General features: G+C 38.1%; 1 protein-coding gene across 3 annotated transcripts in view; it reads right to left on the bottom strand.

Moving 5' to 3' along the window:
* CPED1 (cadherin like and PC-esterase domain containing 1) overlaps positions 1-22,420 on the bottom strand; it is a 153,853-nt gene that overhangs the window by 53,289 nt on the left and 78,144 nt on the right. For all 3 annotated transcript variants that reach the window (XM_074827582.1, XM_074827584.1, XM_074827583.1), the window contains 2 exons: positions 20,673-20,859; positions 17,607-17,775 (listed from right to left, as the gene is read on the bottom strand). In XM_074827582.1, coding sequence (XP_074683683.1) covers positions 17,607-17,775; positions 20,673-20,859 — 356 coding nt within the window. The remainder of the gene's footprint in view (positions 1-17,606; positions 17,776-20,672; positions 20,860-22,420) is intronic.

Below are 22,420 nucleotides of genomic sequence, written 5' to 3'. Positions count from 1 at the left end.
GAACGTTGTACTTGCTCCCTAAGGGAAGGTGGATGACTGGGAGCATCAGCTCATTCAGAACAAATTGCAACCTCATTCCCTCAACCTATATACATTATATACAATATACAACAAGATACAGCAGAATGTTCAAAGGAAATGAGAAAAGTGAAAAATTTGAAAGTAAAAAGTAGGGAGAAAGAGAAGAGACAATCAAAGACCTATAAAACTTCAGACAGGAGAAACACAGTAACATAATCTTCTACTGTTATTAATTTTATTTTGTTAGATTTGCTCTAAAGATGAGCTTTAGTCTCTCCAACCCTCTGTAGCAGTCAAAATATCACAGTGGAAGTGTGAATGCACAAATGAATAGGGAGCAACAGTGGCAGAGGTTATCACAGTCAAGAAGCTTTGAATACCAGAAATAAAATACTGAAATACCAGTGTAAGTGCACCTGCCAGGGACTGACATCTACTGCTGTAGATGTTCTCACATGGCTATTCTGTTCAGTGAATTTGCTGCTTATAGAGACAACTGTAGTACTTTCCTTTGGTCAGTGTAACCCATCTAGAGTATTTTGATCTCAAGGTTACTGAAACACAAATAAATTCTTCAGTCATATGTTCCTGCCATTTGTTTAGTGGTATAGAGTACGCATACTGCAGTGATCTATCTTGTACATCCATAGGCAGGGACTCTGCTCATGACTGGCCCTGCATATAGCTTTCTTTTAGATTTCAAGTTTTTAGCCACAAGATTTGAATTTTAGCTTAAACCCCCCCCCTCTAAATCGTTCTCCATCCTTTAAAGAATGGAAAACTCATGTCCTAAGTTTTAATGTGAAGATTAAAAGACAGTCCTACATCGTGTATCTGCACTTTTTTGATGTTTTCCTAAGATCAACTAAAAATACAGAATTCTTGCTGCATATTTTTTCTCAAATTCTATTGTGGGATTTCCAGATCCTCATGAAGACCTCAGTTTAGCCTTTGCTCTCATTGCACAATCAGCTAGAGGATTCCAGGTGTTGTGTTTACTCCTAGGTTAGACTTGTCAATTCATGCAGTACAAAGAATACAAAGGTTTGGCAGGGGGGAAACTCAAAATATTTAACTGCAAACAAAAAGGAACAGTAAGAGGAGTGGTTGATTTGATAACAAAAATGAGTATCTTGCAGATTTCTGACAAGTGAAAGCTCTGTTGACCAATGACCTTAGGCAAGGAAGAACATAAAAGCATATTTGCCAAAATATCTAATGTTCACTGCGTACTATTTTAAGGCATTTTACTGTTAAAAATAAAAGATGCTTCAAGTACCACTTGATCAGGTAAAGCTTTCATTGAATATAGTTTTTTGTCTTGAGTAAGACAGCTACGGAATACTTGAAAGCATTTGATTTAATACTGCTGGTAAAACAATTTTAGGAAGAAAATTTAAAGGTACATGCAAAGTAACTATAGCTGGTTGAGTACTTTTTTACGCTGTTCATAAATGAGTGGAAAAGTTATTCACAACCTGAGGTCTGAATAGTTATCCAAGTATGCTTGTGCGATAAAAGCTCAGTCACTCCAGCACAAAACATACAAATTCAATTTCCTCTCTCTCCTTTGATTACTTGTCCTACTTACCAAGACTCTGGCCCAGTGGGAATTAAGGACACACACTGTAAATCCACCAGAGGTACTTTCTGAAATTACATGTCTTTGATCTGTTTTCCCCCAAAACATTTGCTGAAACTTTATTACTTTACCAGCCAATGAAGACTAGCATTTTTTTAATTGTGAAAGGGAGATTAATGGTGGACCTAACAGACATTTTCCACAAACATTTGCCCAAACAAAGTGACCAAAGTTACTGATGGACATACAGACACAAAGAAAGACAGAAAGACAAAAAGACAAAAAAAAAAAGAAAGTGTAAGAGGATATATTCTTTCATTGTTCTGCTTATTCTAGCAGATTATTATGTTCCATCAGTTTGTAAAGATTTCAGGAAATCCCAGCATACAACTAGTTCAGAAGAGAGAATTCAGGCCCCATATATGTATAAGCAACTCCTTGATATTTATCAACAGCTCTGTGTAATCAATGAATCTGCTTCTCTGAATTACTAATGTAATAATTCATATAAAATTGAAATAGAGCATTTATTTTTTTTCTATCTAAAGAACAGGGTTATTTCTCATAAATATCAAAGCATGTCATCATGAAAAAGAGCAAAGAATTAGAAAACAAGTAATGAGCATTAATAGGTACTACAATTATGTTTCTGTTTTAGGAATAAATAAGTACTGACTGTCTTATTTTAGCACTGGACAAATGTGAACATGGATATAATTATACACATCCCAAACATAATAAATTCTACTTAAGACTTTGGGCCTGCAAAGATGGAGACATATGGTATTATTCAGAACAAGTTATCCCACTGACTTCAGTGGAAATGTCCACAGTGTGTGAAGTTAAGCATGTATACCTCTTTGCAGAAAAATGCACTAAATCTTCATGTTTTCCCTCTGAGACCTCGTCACTGGGATTAGAGCTCTCCTCAAGTATTTTCTGTGTCTTTTTGCTGTCACCATATTGTTGTTCAGGTCCTGCATTCTATTAACGTTTCCTTTGCCTAGAATTTACTTGGCAGCTCTTAGACATTTTTGATAACATCATAACCAATTTCCATCACATCCACCCTCTCTCACAATAAAATTCTGAACCGTCGAATGTCTGTCTCAAAAAAAAAAAAAAAAAAGCAGCAGCAACTACTATACAAAAATTGTGTGCAACCTTTCTCTCAAGCATTGCATCTCTTGATAATGTTATTATGGCAAACTACATAGTAATTTTACTTAGGAATGTTTTTATTTTAATTAGAAGAAGATAAATCCTCAAGCAAATTTTTTTCAACCCCTTTTTTAATTTTTATCTGGAGCTTAATACCATGAACAACACTAGGCTGTTGGACCAGGAAAGACATAGCACAATGGAGGCAGATATCAGAAGGCTATTGAGTTGTGACAATGTACTTCATAGAATAAATTCACATAGAAACAACAGGTATGGGAATTACCTTAACCAATCAGAAGACCAGCCAAAAACGTTCAGGATTTGGTACAGGTACTGAAACACAGGTATCTAGTGCCACTTGAATGCATTAAGATGTAAAAATTATATTCAGCATACAAAGCACTTACACAGAACTGACAAGTATGCACAGTCCCGGTCTCTTTGGGATCAGCAGCTTGGTGTGAGATGTAATACTGTGTTTCTGATGTGTCAGGAAGTGCATATTGAGGTAACTGATCCTTGTTTCCTTTCTCTTTGGATCCTTTTCACATAGCAGTTCATAGTAGGTTCCTCGATCATTTTCTAAAGTGATTTCATTGCTAAAGAAGCAATAGTTGGGAACTTCCCTGCTGAAGCAACTCCTTTCCTTGGAGGAACTCAGGCTAAGAGGTCTGAGTGATCTGAAGCAGTCCTAAACCCTTCTCCCAGCAGAGCATAATATGGCCAGGGAAGGGCTTGTGCCTCTGTATCCCGTTGAGGTCAATAAACAAAGAGCTGACTAAGGAGTAAGCTCTACCTTGAGATACCAGGATAGCCACTTCTTTTAAAATTTTAACCCCTTTTGGGGTTCTTCTAAGATTTTTTTTTTTTTTTGCTGTTGTACTTGCCATCCATGCCGAAAACATTGTCATATGGGGAATGTCTGAGGGAAGAAGAAAATAATGGGACAAAAACGAATAGAAAAGAAATCCTTAAAACATAACAACAATGGTGCCATAGGAAAGCACAGGCACTATTTGTATTCCAACCTATCACTGGTAAGAACTGAGGGATGTTGCAGCTGTCTCCAAATATTTCATAAATCAAGGCACCCTGCAGGACATAGGAGGGGTAGGCATAAATAAAAAAGATAATTCTGATGAAAAATAAGCCAGTTTCTCACACCTGGAACAGGGATACACCAAAGGATGTGATTCATTTTGAGAAACTCTCAAAGTAAAAATGCTAGCTAGAACACTGGCCACAGGTTAAGTGAATTACACAGATTCACGGACTCTTTAAACCAAATGACCTAGAGAACACGGCACATCTTCAGCAGGCACTTCACTGTGTGTAAGTGAAGGCTCTATTCTGCAATCTCTTTGAGAATAAATTTTCCCCTTTTTCAGAGGGTTATGCAGAGGGGCAATCCTCATTTAGAGGCAAAGGAATAACAGGATGACAGGGTGAGACATCAGCCCACCTGTACCACATATTACTCAAATTCTTTGCTGAAGCCCAGAGGACTTCTGTGTATGGTGGCTTGTTTTCATGGCTGTTTCATTTTTCATGCCACATTCAGACATTAAGCCACTCACAACTGGTCCTTCTTAAATAAACTCCAGAAGCCTTTGATCTGTTTTCTACAAGGCTTCCCAGCCCATTTTTCAGACAACACCAATGGAATGAGATTTATGAATAACTTCTGTCCTCTGAAGCAGTCTGGTTGCAAGCAGCTGAGCACATGCCACTCAATGGAAGACTCAGAATCAGCAATAGAAGTTTGTTTCTTTCCTAAAACTTTTGGAAAAATACATTTTCCAAGGTGAGAACCAGTGCCAGTGTGGTCAACACATGAAGGCTAACAGTTTCAGACTGAAGATCCCAACTGTGGTTGACACTAATGTTGAATACTTTTAACCAGAATAAGGTGCAAGGCAGCATCAGTGTGATGTTTACAGTGCAATTTTAAAACTGATGCATTTTATTACAAAGCACAGGCATCAGCTTCAGAGCAGCAAGTATCTGAGTTTCCAGTATCAGCCACAAAAAGATTTGCTAAAAACACTGAAAAAAATAAGTCTCGAGTTCTAGAATGAATTGCCCCAGCACTGAATACTGTTCTATTTTCTCCTCACTAGTATATTGCTCTCTCTCATACAGAGTTGTGCATGTAAATGAAAGGAGTCTGAGATGTATAGAGCCTCCAGATGGAAAATATGCTTGATTCAACACAATAAAATGAGAAAAAAAAATACTTAATCATATCTATATCAACAATAATCATATAAATAAATTAATGTATTAAAAGTATTGCAAAGTAGACCACAATAATTCTTTATAAAGAGATCTCATACTGTAAAACCTAGGGATCCAGACATAACACTAGTGAAATGGTTTTACTGCCTTTGAAATGCTGTGAAATGTGCCCCCAACCAATGTTTTTTCAGCAAGTAGGTTGACTGTGTCCTTCATTCCAAGGGTAGTAGTATATGCACAATAGGTGAATGACCTTCAGACTCCATTTAAAGCTCATTTTCTTCCAGTAAATAGTCAGACTCCCGGGATATCCCTTCTGAGGTACTCATGTATTCCATTCTGTTTTCTGCAATGAATCTCATCTTTTCTCTACAAATTTAGTTTTAACCACTCACTATTTTTATTGCAACATCCTGTGACTAATTTATGCAGGTCATTATAAATATTTATATTTATTACAATTTGACTAATTAAAGAACAGATTCACCGTGTAAGCTTTTCATTGATAATCTTTAAGTTCACAAGCCCCTGTAATGGCTGGAGGTTCTTACCCTAACAGGAACAAGGCTGGCCTTGATTCTGACCTGACTGTGACTACTCTGATGTGACTGATTTAAATTAAGTGCTTCCTTGTTTGTATCTACACACCATAACCCTGAGTAAAATCAGAAACACTTATACATCAATTGTTCCATGCTCTTTTACGATATGTTGCATTGTGTTCTGTAAACACCTAACTTGACAACATTTATCACACAGGTAGCACATTTTATTTTTGCAGTTAAACAAAATAAGTTGAAAGCACACACAGTATTAAATGGCCTGAATTCCAGATGGCTCGCTTGCTCCATAAAGTAACAGTATCTGCTGAGATGATCGTGGTACTCTAGTTCTTCCTCCTTACCAAATACATGCAGTAGGAAGTTTTCCTCTGCTCTTTTGTCATCTTCTTTGCTGCTCTTATTTCATGACCTCTGAGTTAATCCTTCTGTTCTTCCTATTAGCAAGTTTAAGCAGGCAAACTTCAAACAGAATAGTGATGGGTCACAAGGTTTAATGGGCATGTAGATAATCATCTAAATTACATTTCTGGAGCTGATGGGCCAGACAGGCTTAGAGAGTAACTTTACCAGCTTTCACTGTTAATCAGCAAGGATTGTGTGTCTCAGTATGTATCTGCCTTTGCCTGCCTCCCTGAGGGGCTGGGTCATACTGACTGATTAGCAAAGGCAGCTGCATTAGCTTTCTTCTCCCACAAAGTGTGTTATGGAGGCCCAAATGACTTGAAAGGCAAATGTGACCACAGCTCAAACACCAAGCACTCTCTTCTCATCATTGTGGAATTGCTGGCCCTCCTCTTGCAGATTATGATACTCGGCACAACAGTTGTTGCCAATTTTCATGATCTGTTAACACTGAGGAAGCCTCATGCTGAAGGCTCTTCTTTCACATCTATTGTGGTATCATCAAGGGGAAAATTCAACAGGCTATTTCACATTTTCTGATGAATTTGAGAGCAGTGTATGAGGTGAACTGAAAAGAATACAGTAATTGAACTGTCAATAATGAATGCCCTGGATTTCAGCTTTGAAACACAAACTGTAGAGGTCTAGGTAAAGAGAATAACAGATCTCTGTAGGATACAGACAATTTTACAGCTACAGAAATTGCAATGGATACATACTGTGAACCTGATTTTCTCAGTGAAGATAATTACAAAGTGTATCAAATCTGAGTCTCTTCTTTGTCTTATATTGGTAGTTGTGTTTTATATTTGCCTTGACTCCAAAAGGAACAAGAGCAGTGGAGGACTGGCTTCCTGACTCTGGCAAAAGCTTGTCCTTCAGGTGTTAGGCTTGTCTTGCATAGTAAACACTTCTCAACGATTCATTTTACTGCTTTTTATCAAGTTGTTAAATAAACACAACATCAGACCAATTAAACTATGATTAACCACGCAATAAGTATTCACTATCTTACTTAGATGTAACTTAGGCCAGCACCAGCACTCTTTAAAAACAGTAAAAACTGTTTCATGTATTTATAACTTCATACAGAGAAGAATCTGACTAACCAAATAAGAAGTTAAACAACTTTCTATTTTGGATCTCAAATAAGAACATTCTACAAGAAGAAACTACTGAGGAAGCAAAGTAAAATAATCAAGAACACCGATTTCCTTGTTTGTTTCTTGAACTTTGAGAAAGGAAATTGGATTCTGACTTTCCTCTAGTTTTCATAGATGAAACTATGAAATGGCTCTGGCTCTGTGACCTAGGTACAACTTCTCTGACTGATGCTAGGGAGAGACATGAATTAGGTTAAATACGTCTATAATTTTTGTCCATGAAGGACCCCATTTCTCAAGCTTCTAATAAGGGTGACTGAATATTCCACTTTATCTGGGACAAGCCCAGAATGCAAGGACTATCCCATATTATGACAAAACCTTTAGGTCTCAGTTTTGTTTCAAGTATTCACTGGGATACGGGATTATCCCATTTCCCGGCTTTCATGTAGCAGCCTGAGTAATTTACTCATTCTTGGTGCCATAGTATCCTTGGCTCTTTCAATGAAAATAAAAATGGTCAAACCTCTATGCCAGATCATGAAACCCACAGCAGGATTTCAGTCATGTCACATCCTCTTTACCAACATAATGCACAGAGAAAACAATCTGAATTTCAAATTTTCATTTTGATCATATAGCCAGAAGAGGTGATAGCCTTTAGGCAGTGCAGCAATAAATCACTTCAATCTCCATTGTTCTATTGTACCATATGTCTGACTTGCAGAACTACCCTTTTTGCTTTTATTTTACCAAATCAGAATTATAAGAGTATCATTAAAAGACTGGACAAATGACTATGAAGAGTTATGGAGCCATTACTATGACTCATTAGTCTTCTCCTTATATCATCTTAACAACCTATACACTCTACTTCATATTACAGCTTTCTAATGGCAAAATGTCACCAATAATTCTCACTAGCATCAAAAGCTGAGATGGATCAAAGCATAGCTATTATTTCTGGAGTGCAATAGTAGGCATACTTTCTTTTCTGCAGACTCATGTTAGCAAAATAAGTCTAGTTAGGTCACATCCAAAGTACACTAAAGTCCATGGGAGTCTTTTCCCTGTTCAAAGATCTTGGATTAAGGATATTTTTCTCTTCTTTTACTATTATATACATCACAAAAATGGGTACAGAAGTGGTTACTAAATCCAAATGACAGTCTACTTGGAGAGTCTCAGAACTGGGAGAGTTGAGGTGTACTTGCACAACTGTGCACTAAAATATGAACTTTTGTGTTCCCTAAACTTGGCTCTAGACAGTTTCACCATGCACCCCTCATGATATGTCTATGACCGTGACAGAAAGACAAGCTACTGAAGTTTAACCTCATAACTTTTGCTCCAGTACAAACTGCAATGACCATTTATAAAAAACACCAGATCCATGTGCAACATATGTTTTGCAAATACTTTGCTTATATGCATGTACTGATATGTCTGCGACATAAAGCAGTCTGATCATGGTTGTAACACTTTGTGTGCTGTCATACAGTGCAAGTTATTTCTAAATAGGTAACTTTCTCTCCATGAATCAGGTACATTGACAGAATGCAAACACTGACACAGCTATTTACCCAAAACAAGCTAAATATTTCAGTAAGGCTTCAGAAACCTTGGGTGACTTTTTCTTCCTCCCTACCCTTTTCTATTATTGTACTTTTAAATGTGTCATTGGACTTTCTGGAGCTCATAAAGAACTGCTTAACTCATACTTTGCAGTTCTCATACTTATGTGGCTCACCCAAAGTCTTGTAAGGCTTTACACTTTACTCGGGAGTTAATGCTTATACCCTGATATTGCACAGTTAGAAATGGAAGCATGGAAAAAATATGGGCTACACTCTGACTCACTAATTTAGCACAGTTAATGTAGACAATGCAAAGCCTGAAAGCAAGAGTTTGGCCCACCATGGTGATTGAGATGACTAAGCTACATTCCCTGTGGAATTAAGGGAAAACAGCAGTTGTTAGAGGGTGACTGGGAGACCCCAAGTACATCATCTGTTCCTCTCCAGAGACCTCAGGTGCCTTCATGAGGTGATATCATTAGTAGAGTACACAGAGTTCATCTCAGCAGCACCCGGCTCAGGGCTGGATGCTAGGAGCTGCCACTGCCTGCCTTAGGCTGAGGAGATTCAAGCAGGTGCCTTCCTCTTTTCCCTAAAGGGCTCTAACCATCAGTCCATCAAGCTGTACCTTTCCTGCCCAAGCTGGGCCACAATGCAGAAATGCACGGAGGAATCACTGTGGAGGACAGGGAGAGGAATCAAGAATAAGCACAAAAAAGTCTGTGCTACATGGAGTTTTCTGCAGAATTTACTGCTACCAGTTCTCTAGCAAAAGATAATTGATTCCAACGGTGTTACTGGGCCTGTATTATATTGAAATCATCCAAAATAAGAGGAAAAAAAGACCGTAAATGAAAATCTATTCTAAATAAGTGGGATGATTGCCTAATAAATTAACACAAACAAAAATTCCATAGCTAACAAGAATTATATAAAAACAGCTTTTCTGATGAGCTTTTCCAGAGAACAGTGTTCTCCCATGAGCTGAATTGCCTACCCAGTGTTTACTGTTGTCTGTCTCCTTTCACAGCCACCCACAATGGTTCACTGCTATTATTTAAAAAGACATTTCAATCCTGTGGTTAAAGGCAAGGAATCAGAAAAACCTGGGTCTAGTACAGTCTGCACTAGCAGTCCTTGATGGGCTCAGAGATAGCACTGTATTTACAGAATCTGCATCCACAGCACTGTATCTGTCTCAGCATCTCCCCATCCTACAGCACCCTAGGGAGCAGGTATTGCAAGGCATCTGCCAGTCTGAAATGTCCAATCATACACCACACCAGCACCAGTGGGATCTTGTTCACCAGCTGCAATCATACAGGTCATAATTTGACTCCCTAACATTTTTAGTTATGTGATGATGAGTTTCTGCTTGGCTAGTTCCCGGGCAGATCTTCATCTTCTGTATTTTAATGTGTCATGCATGCCCATAGGATGACATCAGTAATTGTATGAAGGGGAAGAACAGCCTGAACACACAGAAGAGGAGAATTGCTTTGCCAGGTCATTGAGGTTTATCTTTTATGGTTTTGTTCCTCACATAATAATACTAATTACATTTTTCTATGGCAGCATAATAGCAAAATAATCATTCAAGTTAGGAGTCACCTAGCTGAGTGTCTAGGATGGTGTGATGTTCCTAGTAAGACTGTGCTAAACTTCAAACATACAGAAGAGGGAAAGGAAGAGGAGGGGGTACTGAATTTTCCTTTGCTGAGGTAGGAGGTGCTACAAACAACACTAGCTGGTGTCAATAAACTCAGCGGTGATGAAGAGTGATATAATTCCTGATTTAAGAAATTCTTAACTACAAGAGTGCTACCCAAGGAAAGGGACTATGGGAAAAATGAAGGCTGAAAGCTGCCTAAAACATTCTATCCCTTCAGGGGCTAATTATAGCAACCCAATACTTCATCTGGCTAATGATCATAAAAAATTAGATTGTTGGTGTCATCTCAGTCATTATTGGCTTAAAATTTTTGAATCACTGTATCAGCATTCACATGGATTGTCTCAAAGCGCTGGTGGCTAGTTATCCATCAGTGATGGTAACACACCATTTCCCATGTACAATGCATCGTAATAATGACAAATGTAGCTGCTGCATGAAAACATCCACTCTCTTCAGTCTCTGCCTGATACTTCTGGACGTGTTTCCTGGAGTCTATCTGGTATTAATCTTGCATCATATGTTCAACTGGAAAGTTAGCTATATATGGAAGACTAAGCACAAGTAATATAAAATCAGGAGTACAAGTAAAATGCAGTAAATTGGAAAACTATATGCATTTCTCCCATCAGCTGGACCCAACACAAACTTGAGCCTCAAAGTCTGGGCTCTGTAATGTGGCATCCCCAAGATGCTGGAAAGTATCATGATGATCCTAGTCAGGTACAGCCTACTGGAGACACAAGATGAAAATGTAAAGCAAATTTTCACTCCATGCTTAGAGAAAGAGACACCTAAGTAGAAGCACAGCCAGACCCATTCTTTTGCTGGTTCTTCCCACCTTATACCCTAGATGTGCCCATTTTCCCTCTATGGCCTGTTCAGAGCCTGGCAGATGTCTGACAGTGAACAGTGATTATGGGAACCCATGATTACCAGATGATAGTGCTGACTACATATGAAGTCAATGGTGTAGGTGAAAAAAATGAGTGTTTGATTTCCAGAGAAAACCCAAAGCTTTACATTGATTCCCCCAAAGGTCAAATCTATGCTCTGTTGAGCTTTTGAGGACCTTTCCTTAAAGCAGCTGATACTGGCCACTGATCAAGATACCAGCCTAACAGCCACATCTCTGATGATGAGATCCTAAAGGAGTTCAGCAGAGAACAGCATAAAAGTAAAGAAGATCCATCACAATGGTTAATTGTTCCTCTGAGTCATCTGCAGAGCAATGTTTTAAATCATCACAGAAGTCTTTGTTATAATTAAGAAAACATGGCAAGCCTTCTCTCCCCAGTGGTATGGATATTGACAAAGCCAGAATATGCTGACTCTACAAAACATTTTGTTCTGAGATACATACAGAAATTAACCCTCTACTTGAAAATTAGCCCAGTGTATTTATTATTTACACCTCTACCTTCTATATCTTCATAAATACACTTTTTAGAAGCACCAAGTTGTGTTATTAGCTTTAGGTGCTTGTTCACTTTTACTTACAGTGAATGGTAATTATACGTTCCTTGATCTTTAAATACTTTAAAACCCTTTCAGATAGGTTTTAGGTTTTCCTAAACTGTTGTTTGACCATGAATGTTAGGAAAATTACTAAAAATTTCAGCAGTTCTATGCAAGTGAATTCACTCAGTAACACTGCCTGGCATATACAATGGAAGAGAATTTAGACATATGTTTCTGTCAGGACAGGTACTCCATCAGTGTAATTTGGAATTGCTCCCCTGAAATTAATTGCAACATGTTGACATACAGCAGTTGAAGATATAAGTCCTCACCTTTCTTTTTGTGGCAGTCTCTCTGTACTAGCTCTCTAATCGTTTTGTGGTTTTCATCTGAAATGCCTCTAGTTTAACAATGTATTCAGTTTGCTACATATTTGCTCCTCAAGGTTATGTGAACACTGCTTTGTCTTTCCTGGTGAGTGGGTTGCAGGCACTGAAAAACGAACATAGTTTACACTTTATTTAATAGATTAATAGCAATGCAAATGTACTTCTAGTGTTTTATGTGTTTTTATCCATAAATCACTTCTACAATTTCTGAACATGAAGCTCCAGCTCATTTAAAACCAGGTCTCTACTTTTTTCTGCACAGCTATAACTATTCACTCACAGGAGCTTTAAACCCAATCTTGATGTGAATTACTTTCATGAATAAAGCAAAAGTTGCCTTACCCTGCACCTACCCCTTCCCTTGTGTTCACATCGAGAGCTTGGGAACCTTATCCTAGAAACTAGTCCATTTAAAACAAAAAAGTTCTCCCATCTGGTTCATGAGTAGCTGCAGGCAGGGAAAGGGATGCTTAAGTTGGCATTGTTCCTGGAAAAAATGACTGTCATACTATGCTCTCACCAGTGTTTCTGGAGAAAATTTAAAGTATAGGCTTGAGTATTTCAGATCTAATAATGAGTGGTCTTTTTGCTTGTCCCAGCCACTCCCTTCTTGAAATCAGTTAGCAGTCTGGACTGCACAATAGCTAAAATCTCTAACCTAACAGTTATGTCAATATAAATTTTGAATTTTAATCAAATAACCCTATCTGAATCAAACATCTCCTTTTGAAGAAAGCATTTGCTTTCCTTTATTATTTTTTTCCATAATCAGAGAGCTTTAAAAAAAAAAAGAAAAAAAATAACTCAAACTATTTTTTTTATGTTAGGGGCAGTTTTTGTTGTTTTCTGGAAAACTCAAAACCACTGAAAAAGTTCTCACCAGCTATAGATCTGAGAATACTGAAGAATGCAATGCATGATTGCTCCTATAATGCTTTTATTCTCTAAAAGGGAAGAAGCTAACTTTGCAAATAAGATATAGTCTGGTCGCTGATATAATTAGGCTGAATATTCAGTTTCAGAGATCCACTTTCTGTGTGTTTTCAAGCAAGATACTCAAACCCAGGACTGCGAAGAAGCTTAACTGTTGCTGCAACAAGCACTGCAAAGACTATGCGTGCACATGGCATCCGCAATGTCCTAAGGACAGAAGAGATGCGTGGTTTGTAATGGGAGTCACACTGAATCTAATGCAGCTAATGGAAGACACAGAAGAGGCTAACGTGCTTCAAGCCTATCTTGCTACAGGACATGTTCTTTTTTTCTCTCCTAAACTTTTATTTTCTTTTTATTTTATGGATATTATTTAATACTTGTAAGGTTCTTTGAAATCTTTACATGAAAGCACTAAGCAAAGAGTTAATTCATGTTTCTATAATTGACAATTTTTACTTGTACTGTCTGGTATGAAAGGCATTGTAACTGTAATAGCACACAGTTTTAAATGGAGTAAATTTATTTTATTTTCATTGGGAAATTTATAACTTGAGCTGAAAAAAATAAAAGTATTCTCATATCTCACAAAACAAACAAAAAAAATTACTTGAGGTTTCTTTAAGGCTTCTTCCTTTCTAAATGTTTTTTGCACCTCTAGCCCTCTCAAAGACTGTAATAAAGTTAAATATAGTTATTATATTAGGCCTAGGTCTTAATTGTCTTTTCATCAATGGAAGTGTATAGACAGAAAAAGAATCAACATCCTGTTGCTGGCATCTTGTTGCCAGCTGCACTGCAGCCATTTGTTGTTACACAGCCAGCAATGCTATACCAGTACCTCATTACCAACTCTGTTGGAATTCTTATGCTCTCTGGACTCTAAGAAATGAATATGGTAAAAGGGTTCATAAAAATATAAGAGATACTAGTACTTAGGAAAGTTTTAAAAACTGTTCTCTTGTAAATCCATTCTCTCAGACCTGAGAAAGCTGTAGGACAGCCAGAGCATCAGCCCACTGCACTGCACTGATTCTGGAAAGTACCTTTTCATGTTTTGTGCAAATGTATAGTCAAAGAGAATGATACACACTAGGGCTATAAAATATAATATTAGCTATCCATTACTTACAATGTAAAACCAAATAAATAACTGTATTACTAAAAAAAAAAAAAAAAACAAAACCAAAAAACCCCAAAACACCTGGCAGCAGGACACTATAGGTACAAAAGTTCACAGTCTCAAAGTTCCCTAAGCACATCACCAGTTACTTTCCATAATTGCAACTAGGCAAAGATTAACAATCAAAGAGGGAGCATCCACACATTTCAAGTGAGGCATAGATAAATCTGTTTGCCTTTTAAAGGTAATGGGCAGTGTAAGAATAGCTAAAATATTTTTACCTTTATGACAGTGTGTATGTAGTCTGGGATCTTTCACTTGAGGGTAATGTTGATAGTCCTGTCTTAAGAGCTCAGTGGTTTTTGCTGTTTGCTCTGCATTCTGTCTACCTTGGTATCACAGCTTCACAGGTGATAATGAAATGGCACCACTTCTCTCAAGGACACTTAATTTGAATATTGTCAATAATTGCACAAAACAAAGTTAAATCACAAACCAATAAACTCTCCATTTGCAGTCCAAGCTATACTGTCAGAATGAAGAACACACAATGAAAGGCAACCAAAGCTGCTGAAGGTGCTCTGGCAATGCCACAGTTTATCCCCTACTAATTTGGTTTTAATGAGGATATTATAGCTGCTATCAAAAAGTAGAGAGGACAATATTTTTTCCCCTTTTAGGAGCTGCAAGGCTTGGAACCACACACTTCTTAATTCAATAGCCCTGAAAGTAATCCAGGATTATTCAACTGCATGAGAATTGTTAGAAGACTGGAAACAACATCCCACACTCTGTCTTTTTATTGTAACCTTCCTTATAGTATCATTTTGCAGTGAAACCTGAATATCCTAATGGGATTAAACATAAAAGAAAGTCAGGAAAAAAAGTTGCTGGATTAGAATTTTAACTGAAGCCTTCTGTGAGAAAGACCACACCACTGTCAGTGACCTTTCTCTCCCCATGTGTGATCCCAGTTGTGCCTAGTCAAGTGTCCAAAGGAGACTCCATCAGTTCATGCTGTGTTTATCCTTTTGCTCCTAAAACAGGTGTCTTGTTACTAAGAGAAAAAGCATTCCTGCCATTGATCAGGGCATATTAACCCACCCTGCAAGAGCGCATAATGTTCTCTGGCATGAAAAGCAGAATGTAATGATGCTATTTGAGACCTGAGTCTTGTATCGATAAAAAACATCACTCTAAGTAAAAGGCAACAAATTCTGTTCTAGCGAATGGGAAAAAGGGGAAAAAATGCAGGCTTTTGAGTGTTTTAGAATGCCATTTCTATCTACAACTCCAGCCTTCATTTGTTTTTAAAATGCAGTCTCTGATAATTTTGCCTTTAACATATCTAAAAAAAATGTTTTAGATTCTCATACTGTATCTTCACAGCCCTCATTAGATACCACAAGAATGCTTTTCATCTCATTTTTACTCTAAATTCCTGAAGACCTCCCTAGCTATGAACAATTATATTAATTAGAGAGTAGTTATTCACATATGAGCAGAAAACAAAGCTCAATCAAAAGAAACTTCTAAAACACTTTTCATTTTTATCATTCTAGATCTTTTTGCCTTTACAGTGCTTCAAAGATTCATACTCAAGCTCATAAATGCTATCATAAAACATTAACAACAGTGTAAACTCTAGTGTGGGAGGATGCATATGAGGTTGAATTCCTGTTCCTACCCCCAGATACATGCCCCAAATTGGGCAACAAGAGGAGCTTTCCTCACATCTTTCCAGCCAGTGTGTTCTCCTAGTAATATAACTCCATCACAACTTATTGCTGCTCTCCTTTACATACTAATTCACACCTGAACTGAAATCTTAGATATTGTATGTGTTTTTCTTATTTGTTTTACTGTAGCAACTACAAGATCTAATGCTGAGCCAGTACAAAGAGCAAAAAGATGGTCCTTGACCTTTTGAGCTTGTAAGATAAGTGTAAGAGAAGACACAAATAATAAGTAGAGGGCCAGACAGAACCATAATCAGGTATTCAGATCAGCAGTCATTAGGCTGTGACTACTACATACATTTTCCCTGACAGTTTGCAGATTGAGATAATTATTGTCAACATACAATTTGCTATCAACATTTATAATCTCTTTGGCTCCTGTTTTAAGCCCCAGTGCTTATTTCTCCACAAGAAAAAAAAATCCCTCTTGATCAGTCCCATCACATAAAATGCTTTGCCTTCTCCCACCCTCGTCTACCAACCTCTTCTGCAGTATATAGAGAGAAACTGGAGAAGGGAAATAAATTTTATGAAAATGATATATTGATATATAAATAACTTCATAAAGAAGATAAATAAAGATAGGATTAGATATTTGACATGAACATGGATGACAGTTTTGAAAATCCTGATTCCTCATTGCTGAATTAATTGTGACTAAATATATTCCTCCTGAATGCTCTAATATTTAGAACGAACCCACCAATCTACCTAAAATCCCACAGCGCTGCCCTTGATTATGATTTACATGTCACTTCTCTCTTTGAACTGACTGGCTTATCTTTGCCCACCATATCAAGTACCAACATTTAGTCCTCAAACTTTGAAATTCAAACAGCTCTGCTCCAGCCTGTGTCCCAGATTTTCTATCTTATGAAGAATATCTTTATTACCATAGTTTCACTAACTGAAAGCTTCACTGTTCATTTCTTTCATTATATTTCTTCCAACTTTGTGTCTAATTCAGGCTGAGCTTCCCTTCCCCAGCTCTTCTTTAGCCCTATCAGACACTCTCGTCCTTTTTTCATTCAAGACACCCACTGCTTCCTAAGTATTGTTATTTGTAAGAAGTAATTTATTTGCATTCCCAAACTTATATTCGGATAAATGCAATGTAAGTAACAATCATCCCTTCCTTCAGTGGGTTTCTTCCATTGTGTTTGTTGGTGATCTAGAATAAATACTTTTCATTCATAAATCAGCATTTGTCTTGAACACTGATAAACACACCATCATCATAAATATCTTTCCTGGTAAAAGGATTTCCATGGCTCCGATGTCATAGATATGAAAACTGCAGTCTGCCCACTGCAAACAGAGGGACTGTTTTCTCACAAGCAAATAACAGTGCTCTGATAGGTAGGGTTTTGGCTGACCAAAGTAATGATTAATTAACTTGGAGCTCTCAAATACATGGTAACTGTAATAGGTACTTATGCTGGACTTACTTTTTATATCCCAAACATTGTGTAAATGCTGTATTTCATACAATTATAGCATTTAGAACTCAGATTCTAATCTCATCAAAACTGGCTCTACACCAGCTTTGGCCCATGCACCCAAATTTATACCACTGGATGAACAGAAGCTAGTTAAATTCACTATTAATTTGTATAGCAAAAGAATATAGATAGAATACCTGCACAAACCCACACAACATATAGTCATCAAATAAAGGCAGACTAGGGCGGTCCTCTCGATAAATTGTGATTTTGTAGCTGCTCACAACCGGAGGGATGGGCTGCGAATCATCTGTTACAAGAATGATGACTTTGTTCAATCCAAGGCCAAGGGGGTAGTTAGCAATGCTGCAAGGCAAAAAAGGAAAGAAGTGGAATAAACACTAAAGAAACAAAGATTTACGCTGCTTTATCTATGGCAGGTAAACTTTACTTGCTCCTTGAGACTTCTATTTCTAACATTATTTTAAATGAAATCAGTGTAAAATAAGATTTTTAACAATTTACCATTCTTTCAGGAAGACAAATACTGACAGTGAAACTTAGTGAAAACAGCTTCAGTGGCAACAATTCTGACATGAAATCTGTGAATGAAGCCACTAGGGGTAATAATTCCTGGCAGGTCCAAGTTCATGGTGAAGTCAGCAGGGAGACAAAAAATATCAGAGGTGTCAGCTAGTCATTGAAATTGGCCACTAGACAAATGTGATGGAGTTCCAGACAAACTGCTCAGACAGACAGGAGCAAAACTGGACTGTTCTCGTCTTCCCTTGGCAGGGAAATGGGAAAAGCTGAAACACACAGAACCTGCACTTCCAGGGCTTTTACTTTTCAGTGCAAAAGACATATTGCTATTCTGTTTTCCTTTTACAAGGAAGAAATCTCTTAAGTGTTTTGCCTGTATCCATGCTGATGGCCAGGGTGGGTAATATTAAAATACTAAAAAGTTGGATGGAAGAATTTTATGGGAGCTCCTTTTGAAATGATGAATCAAAGCTAATTTCTTACTGAGAATACAGGAAGCACATTAGGCATTAGATCAGTAACAACTGCACAGAGTGGTTATTACCAGACATTCTAGGTCAAAACATCTGCTTCACAGTCACTCAAAAGATGGTGTGTTGCATAGGCACCTCATGCCATGGAGCAAAGCTGGCTCTGTAATGGTTAAGGATTCTTCCTCCCAAGCAAATAATTGTCCCTGATTTCTCTTCTATCCACTCACTAATGACTAGCATGTAAATAGGTCAGTTCTCTGGTTCTGAGGTACCTGACCCAGATAAATAAACACTTTTTGTCCCTCCCAACATCCAAAACCAGGTCATGCCCAAAATGCCTATTGGGATTTTCCCTGGCACATGCTGCTGTCTGTGAGAGAGCTGGTTGGAGAAGCCAAAACTGTGCCAGGGATCATAGTAGCAATTAAACATTGTGGATGATTGTAGGTCAGTGCTCAAGCCTGATGTTTAGTGATGACTTTGGTCTCTCCCTTATTCTCCAGCTTTATACTTCTCTAAAAGATCAGATAAACTGGGACTTGTTGATGACAGCATGACCCACTTAGTGGATGAGGGGAAAGGCTGTGGATGTTGTTTACCTGGACTTTAATAAAAAGACTTTGACACTGTTTCCGACAGTATTCTCCTGGAGAAACTGACTGCTTATGATCGGACAGGCATATGTTTTGCTGGGTAAAAAACTGGAGGAATGGCTGGACCCAAAGAGTGGTGGTGAATGAAGTTAAATATAGTTGGTGACTGGTCACAAGTGGTGTTCCCCAGGACTTGGTACTGGAGCCAGTTTTGTTTAATATCTTTATCAGTGATCTGGATGAGGGGATCGAGTGCACCCTCAGTAAGTTTGCAGATGACACCAAGTTGGGCTTGAGAGTAGGAAGGCTCCACAGAGGGATCTGGACAGGCTGGATCAATGGGCCAGGTCAATTATATGAGGTTCAACAAGGCCAGGTGCTGGGTCCTGCACTTGAGTCTTAACAACCCCATGCAATGCTACAGGCTTGGGGAAGAGTGGCTGGAAAGCTGCCTGGAGGAAAAGAACCTGGGGGTGTTGGTCAACAGCCAGCTGAATATGAGCCAGTGGTGTGCCCAGGTGGCCAAGAAGACCAATGGCATCCTGGCTTGTATCAGAAATAGTGTGGCCATCAGGACTAGGGAAGTGATTGTTCCGCTGTACTTGGTACTGGTGAGGCCACACTTTGAATACTGTGTTCATTTTTGGGCCCCTCACTACAAGAAAGACATTGAGGTGCTGGAGCATGTCCGAATAAGGACAACAAAGTTGGTGAAGGGTCTAGAGCACAAGTCTTAAGAGGAGTAGCTGAGGGAACAGAGGTTGTTTAGCCTGGAAAAAAAGGAGGCTGAGGGGAGACCTTATTGCTCTTTACCACTACTTGAAAGGAGGTTGTAGAAAGGTGGGTTCTCTTCTCCCAAGTAAGAATTGATAGGACAAGAGGAAACAGCCTCAAGTTGTACCAGGGGAGGTCTAAATTGGATATTAGGAAAAATTTCTTCACTTCACTGAAAGTGTTGTTGAGCATTGGAACAGGCTGTCCAGGGAAGTGGTTGAGTCCCCATCCCTGAAGGTATTTAAAAGATGTGTAGATGTGGTGCTTAGGGACATGGTTTAGTGGTGGACTTGGCAGTGCTAGGTTAATGGTTGGACTTGATGATCTTAAGTGTCTTTTCCAACCTGAATGATTCTATGATAATCTCCTATAATATAATTCTGACAAAACTGGATTATTCTAAGTGAGTAAACTTGAATTTATTTCTACTTTTGATCCCAGTTGTCTTACTCTGACCCACACAGGCAGACTGCTGGCTGAGGGACCAAGCCCAGTGGGGCAATAGCTTAGGCCACAGTGCAAAATCAAGGCCTGGATACAAAAGCTCAAGTTCTTTGCTGTCTACTGTGTGCAGTGTAATAATGGTCTGTTCCCACCCAGCTTTGATGTTGCCAGTGACTGGAGAAGCTGGGGGAGTTGCTAGCAACTGTGCCCTTCATAAAGCTAGTATTAATTATGGCTTGAGAACACATTACTATTGCCTTCAGGACATTGACAAATAAATACAAATTTCTGAGTGTTGAAATCCCTCTGAATTTCCTGTGACTAATCTATAGGCATTCTGTGTTTTTGGAACCACAAAATAACTCTGTAATATTCTGACATATTTCCAATGTTAAGGACACATTTGGTTTTCACACTCACGTTTTGTCACTCATACCTTGGCCCTTTCTTCTCATCAAGGTGTACTTGGCATTGACAGTTAGAGGGTTCTGCTCCTATCTTCACTGTCACTATGTCGAATGGGACTTCTGCGTAGTATTCTCTGATCTTTGGGTTAAACTGAGGATTCAAGTCCAGCTGTGGACTGGTGAAGATCTGCCTGATATGAGATAGGGTATCTTTATCTGTTCCAAGAAGGCATCAAAGAAAAAACTGTGAAATGTATGAACATTTTTAAGTAACGTGCAACTTCTGGCAGACTGATAACATGTACAGTGGCAAGACTTTTAATGCCTGATCACTCTAAGACTGATAATCCTGCTTCAAGGTCTTAATGGAGTGTGTATTGGCACTTGAGATAAATTTTGAGACCCTGAAGGGATTTTAATCATTCAGTGCCCAACGACTTCAATCAGAGTCACAAAACTCAAAGTCTAAGTAAGCCTTTGAAAATGCAAGAATTAGGTCTGGGAGATCCTGTCTCCAGTTGGTTAAGCGAAACTTAAAGAAGAGTTAGGCCAAAATTCATAACCTACTTAGGTACCAGCCTGTGTACAGGGTTTATGTACATGTGTAATTGCCAATAAAAATCAAAATAAATTAGACATACTCTTACTGTTCATGAGAACAAGTCACATGGAGATATCTAGACCCATAGGGTCATTTGCAGTACAGCTGGAAGAAGGTTTTATTAAAATTCCTAAATCAAAAAATTCCAGCTCCTTCCCTGTGTATGAAATCTCCACAATCAAATCCTATTTGCTCAAATGTATCCTTTATTTTTGTAGTGTTTGCCAAATGACTCATGAGAATAATTATTTGCTGGCAACCCACTTTGACAAATATTTTAATCCAAACTATTGGATTCAGATTTACAGTATAATTACACATTCAAAACTTGCTTCTTTAGTATGTTTTTAAAACTAGCAGAAAATACTCCAGCCAGGAAACTCTTTCATGTAATATGTGAAAAATCTTGTGGCTTAAAACATGGCTTGAAAGGGTCATAAAGGATGTAAGCAGTTCTATGTGGGCTTTTTTTACCTCAAAATATCTGCCTTGAGAAACAAAGCAGGGCAATTTCAGCACTCTTGAATGGATTAAAATTTAAAGAATGTTATTCCAATGGAAGAGCAAAATTTGAGCTAGATTTGTAGGGGATTATAAGTTGACACACAGAAGGTATTTTAAAAAATCCTACAGGTGAATATGAACACTTCTCCAGATCAGATGCCTCACCCAGAAAGGCTATCTCACTACTAGTTTAAAAATGAAGAGAAATTTTCAAAGTAAAATGAATTGCAGTATTTTAAAAATAAAATGTCATGCAATCAGAATGGTGCCAGTCAGTCAGCCCAGGAGCATTTCTGGCCTCTGACTGACACAAAATAGTTCCTGGAGGCACCATGAAATCAGTAACAGAGGGGAAATGAGGCTCAATGGGCAGAAAAGCCTTTCCACCACAGAGCAATTGTTTCACGTTTATAAAGTGACCCCTCAGATAATGTGTCAATAAGGAAGGCAGAAGAAAGCATTGCTCCCACCAAAGACAAATACACTTTAAATCCTTACATATCTTTAAATATACATTAAATATTCCTACAAGCACATATTTTAGAAAAACTCTTCATCTCTTAAGCAGCTCTTTAAAACTCCACCACTGAGCTGAAGACTGGCCTTATACAAGGCTGATTAAACACCACACAAGTTTAAAGGTTATTCCACAAGAACAAATGTATGCTAAAG

This window comes from Strix aluco, chromosome 5 (genome assembly GCF_031877795.1).
Source record: "Strix aluco isolate bStrAlu1 chromosome 5, bStrAlu1.hap1, whole genome shotgun sequence".
Classification (NCBI taxonomy): domain Eukaryota; kingdom Metazoa; phylum Chordata; class Aves; order Strigiformes; family Strigidae; genus Strix; species Strix aluco.
Note: the sequence above shows the minus strand (reverse complement) of the source record. Positions and strands in the feature narration are given on the sequence as shown.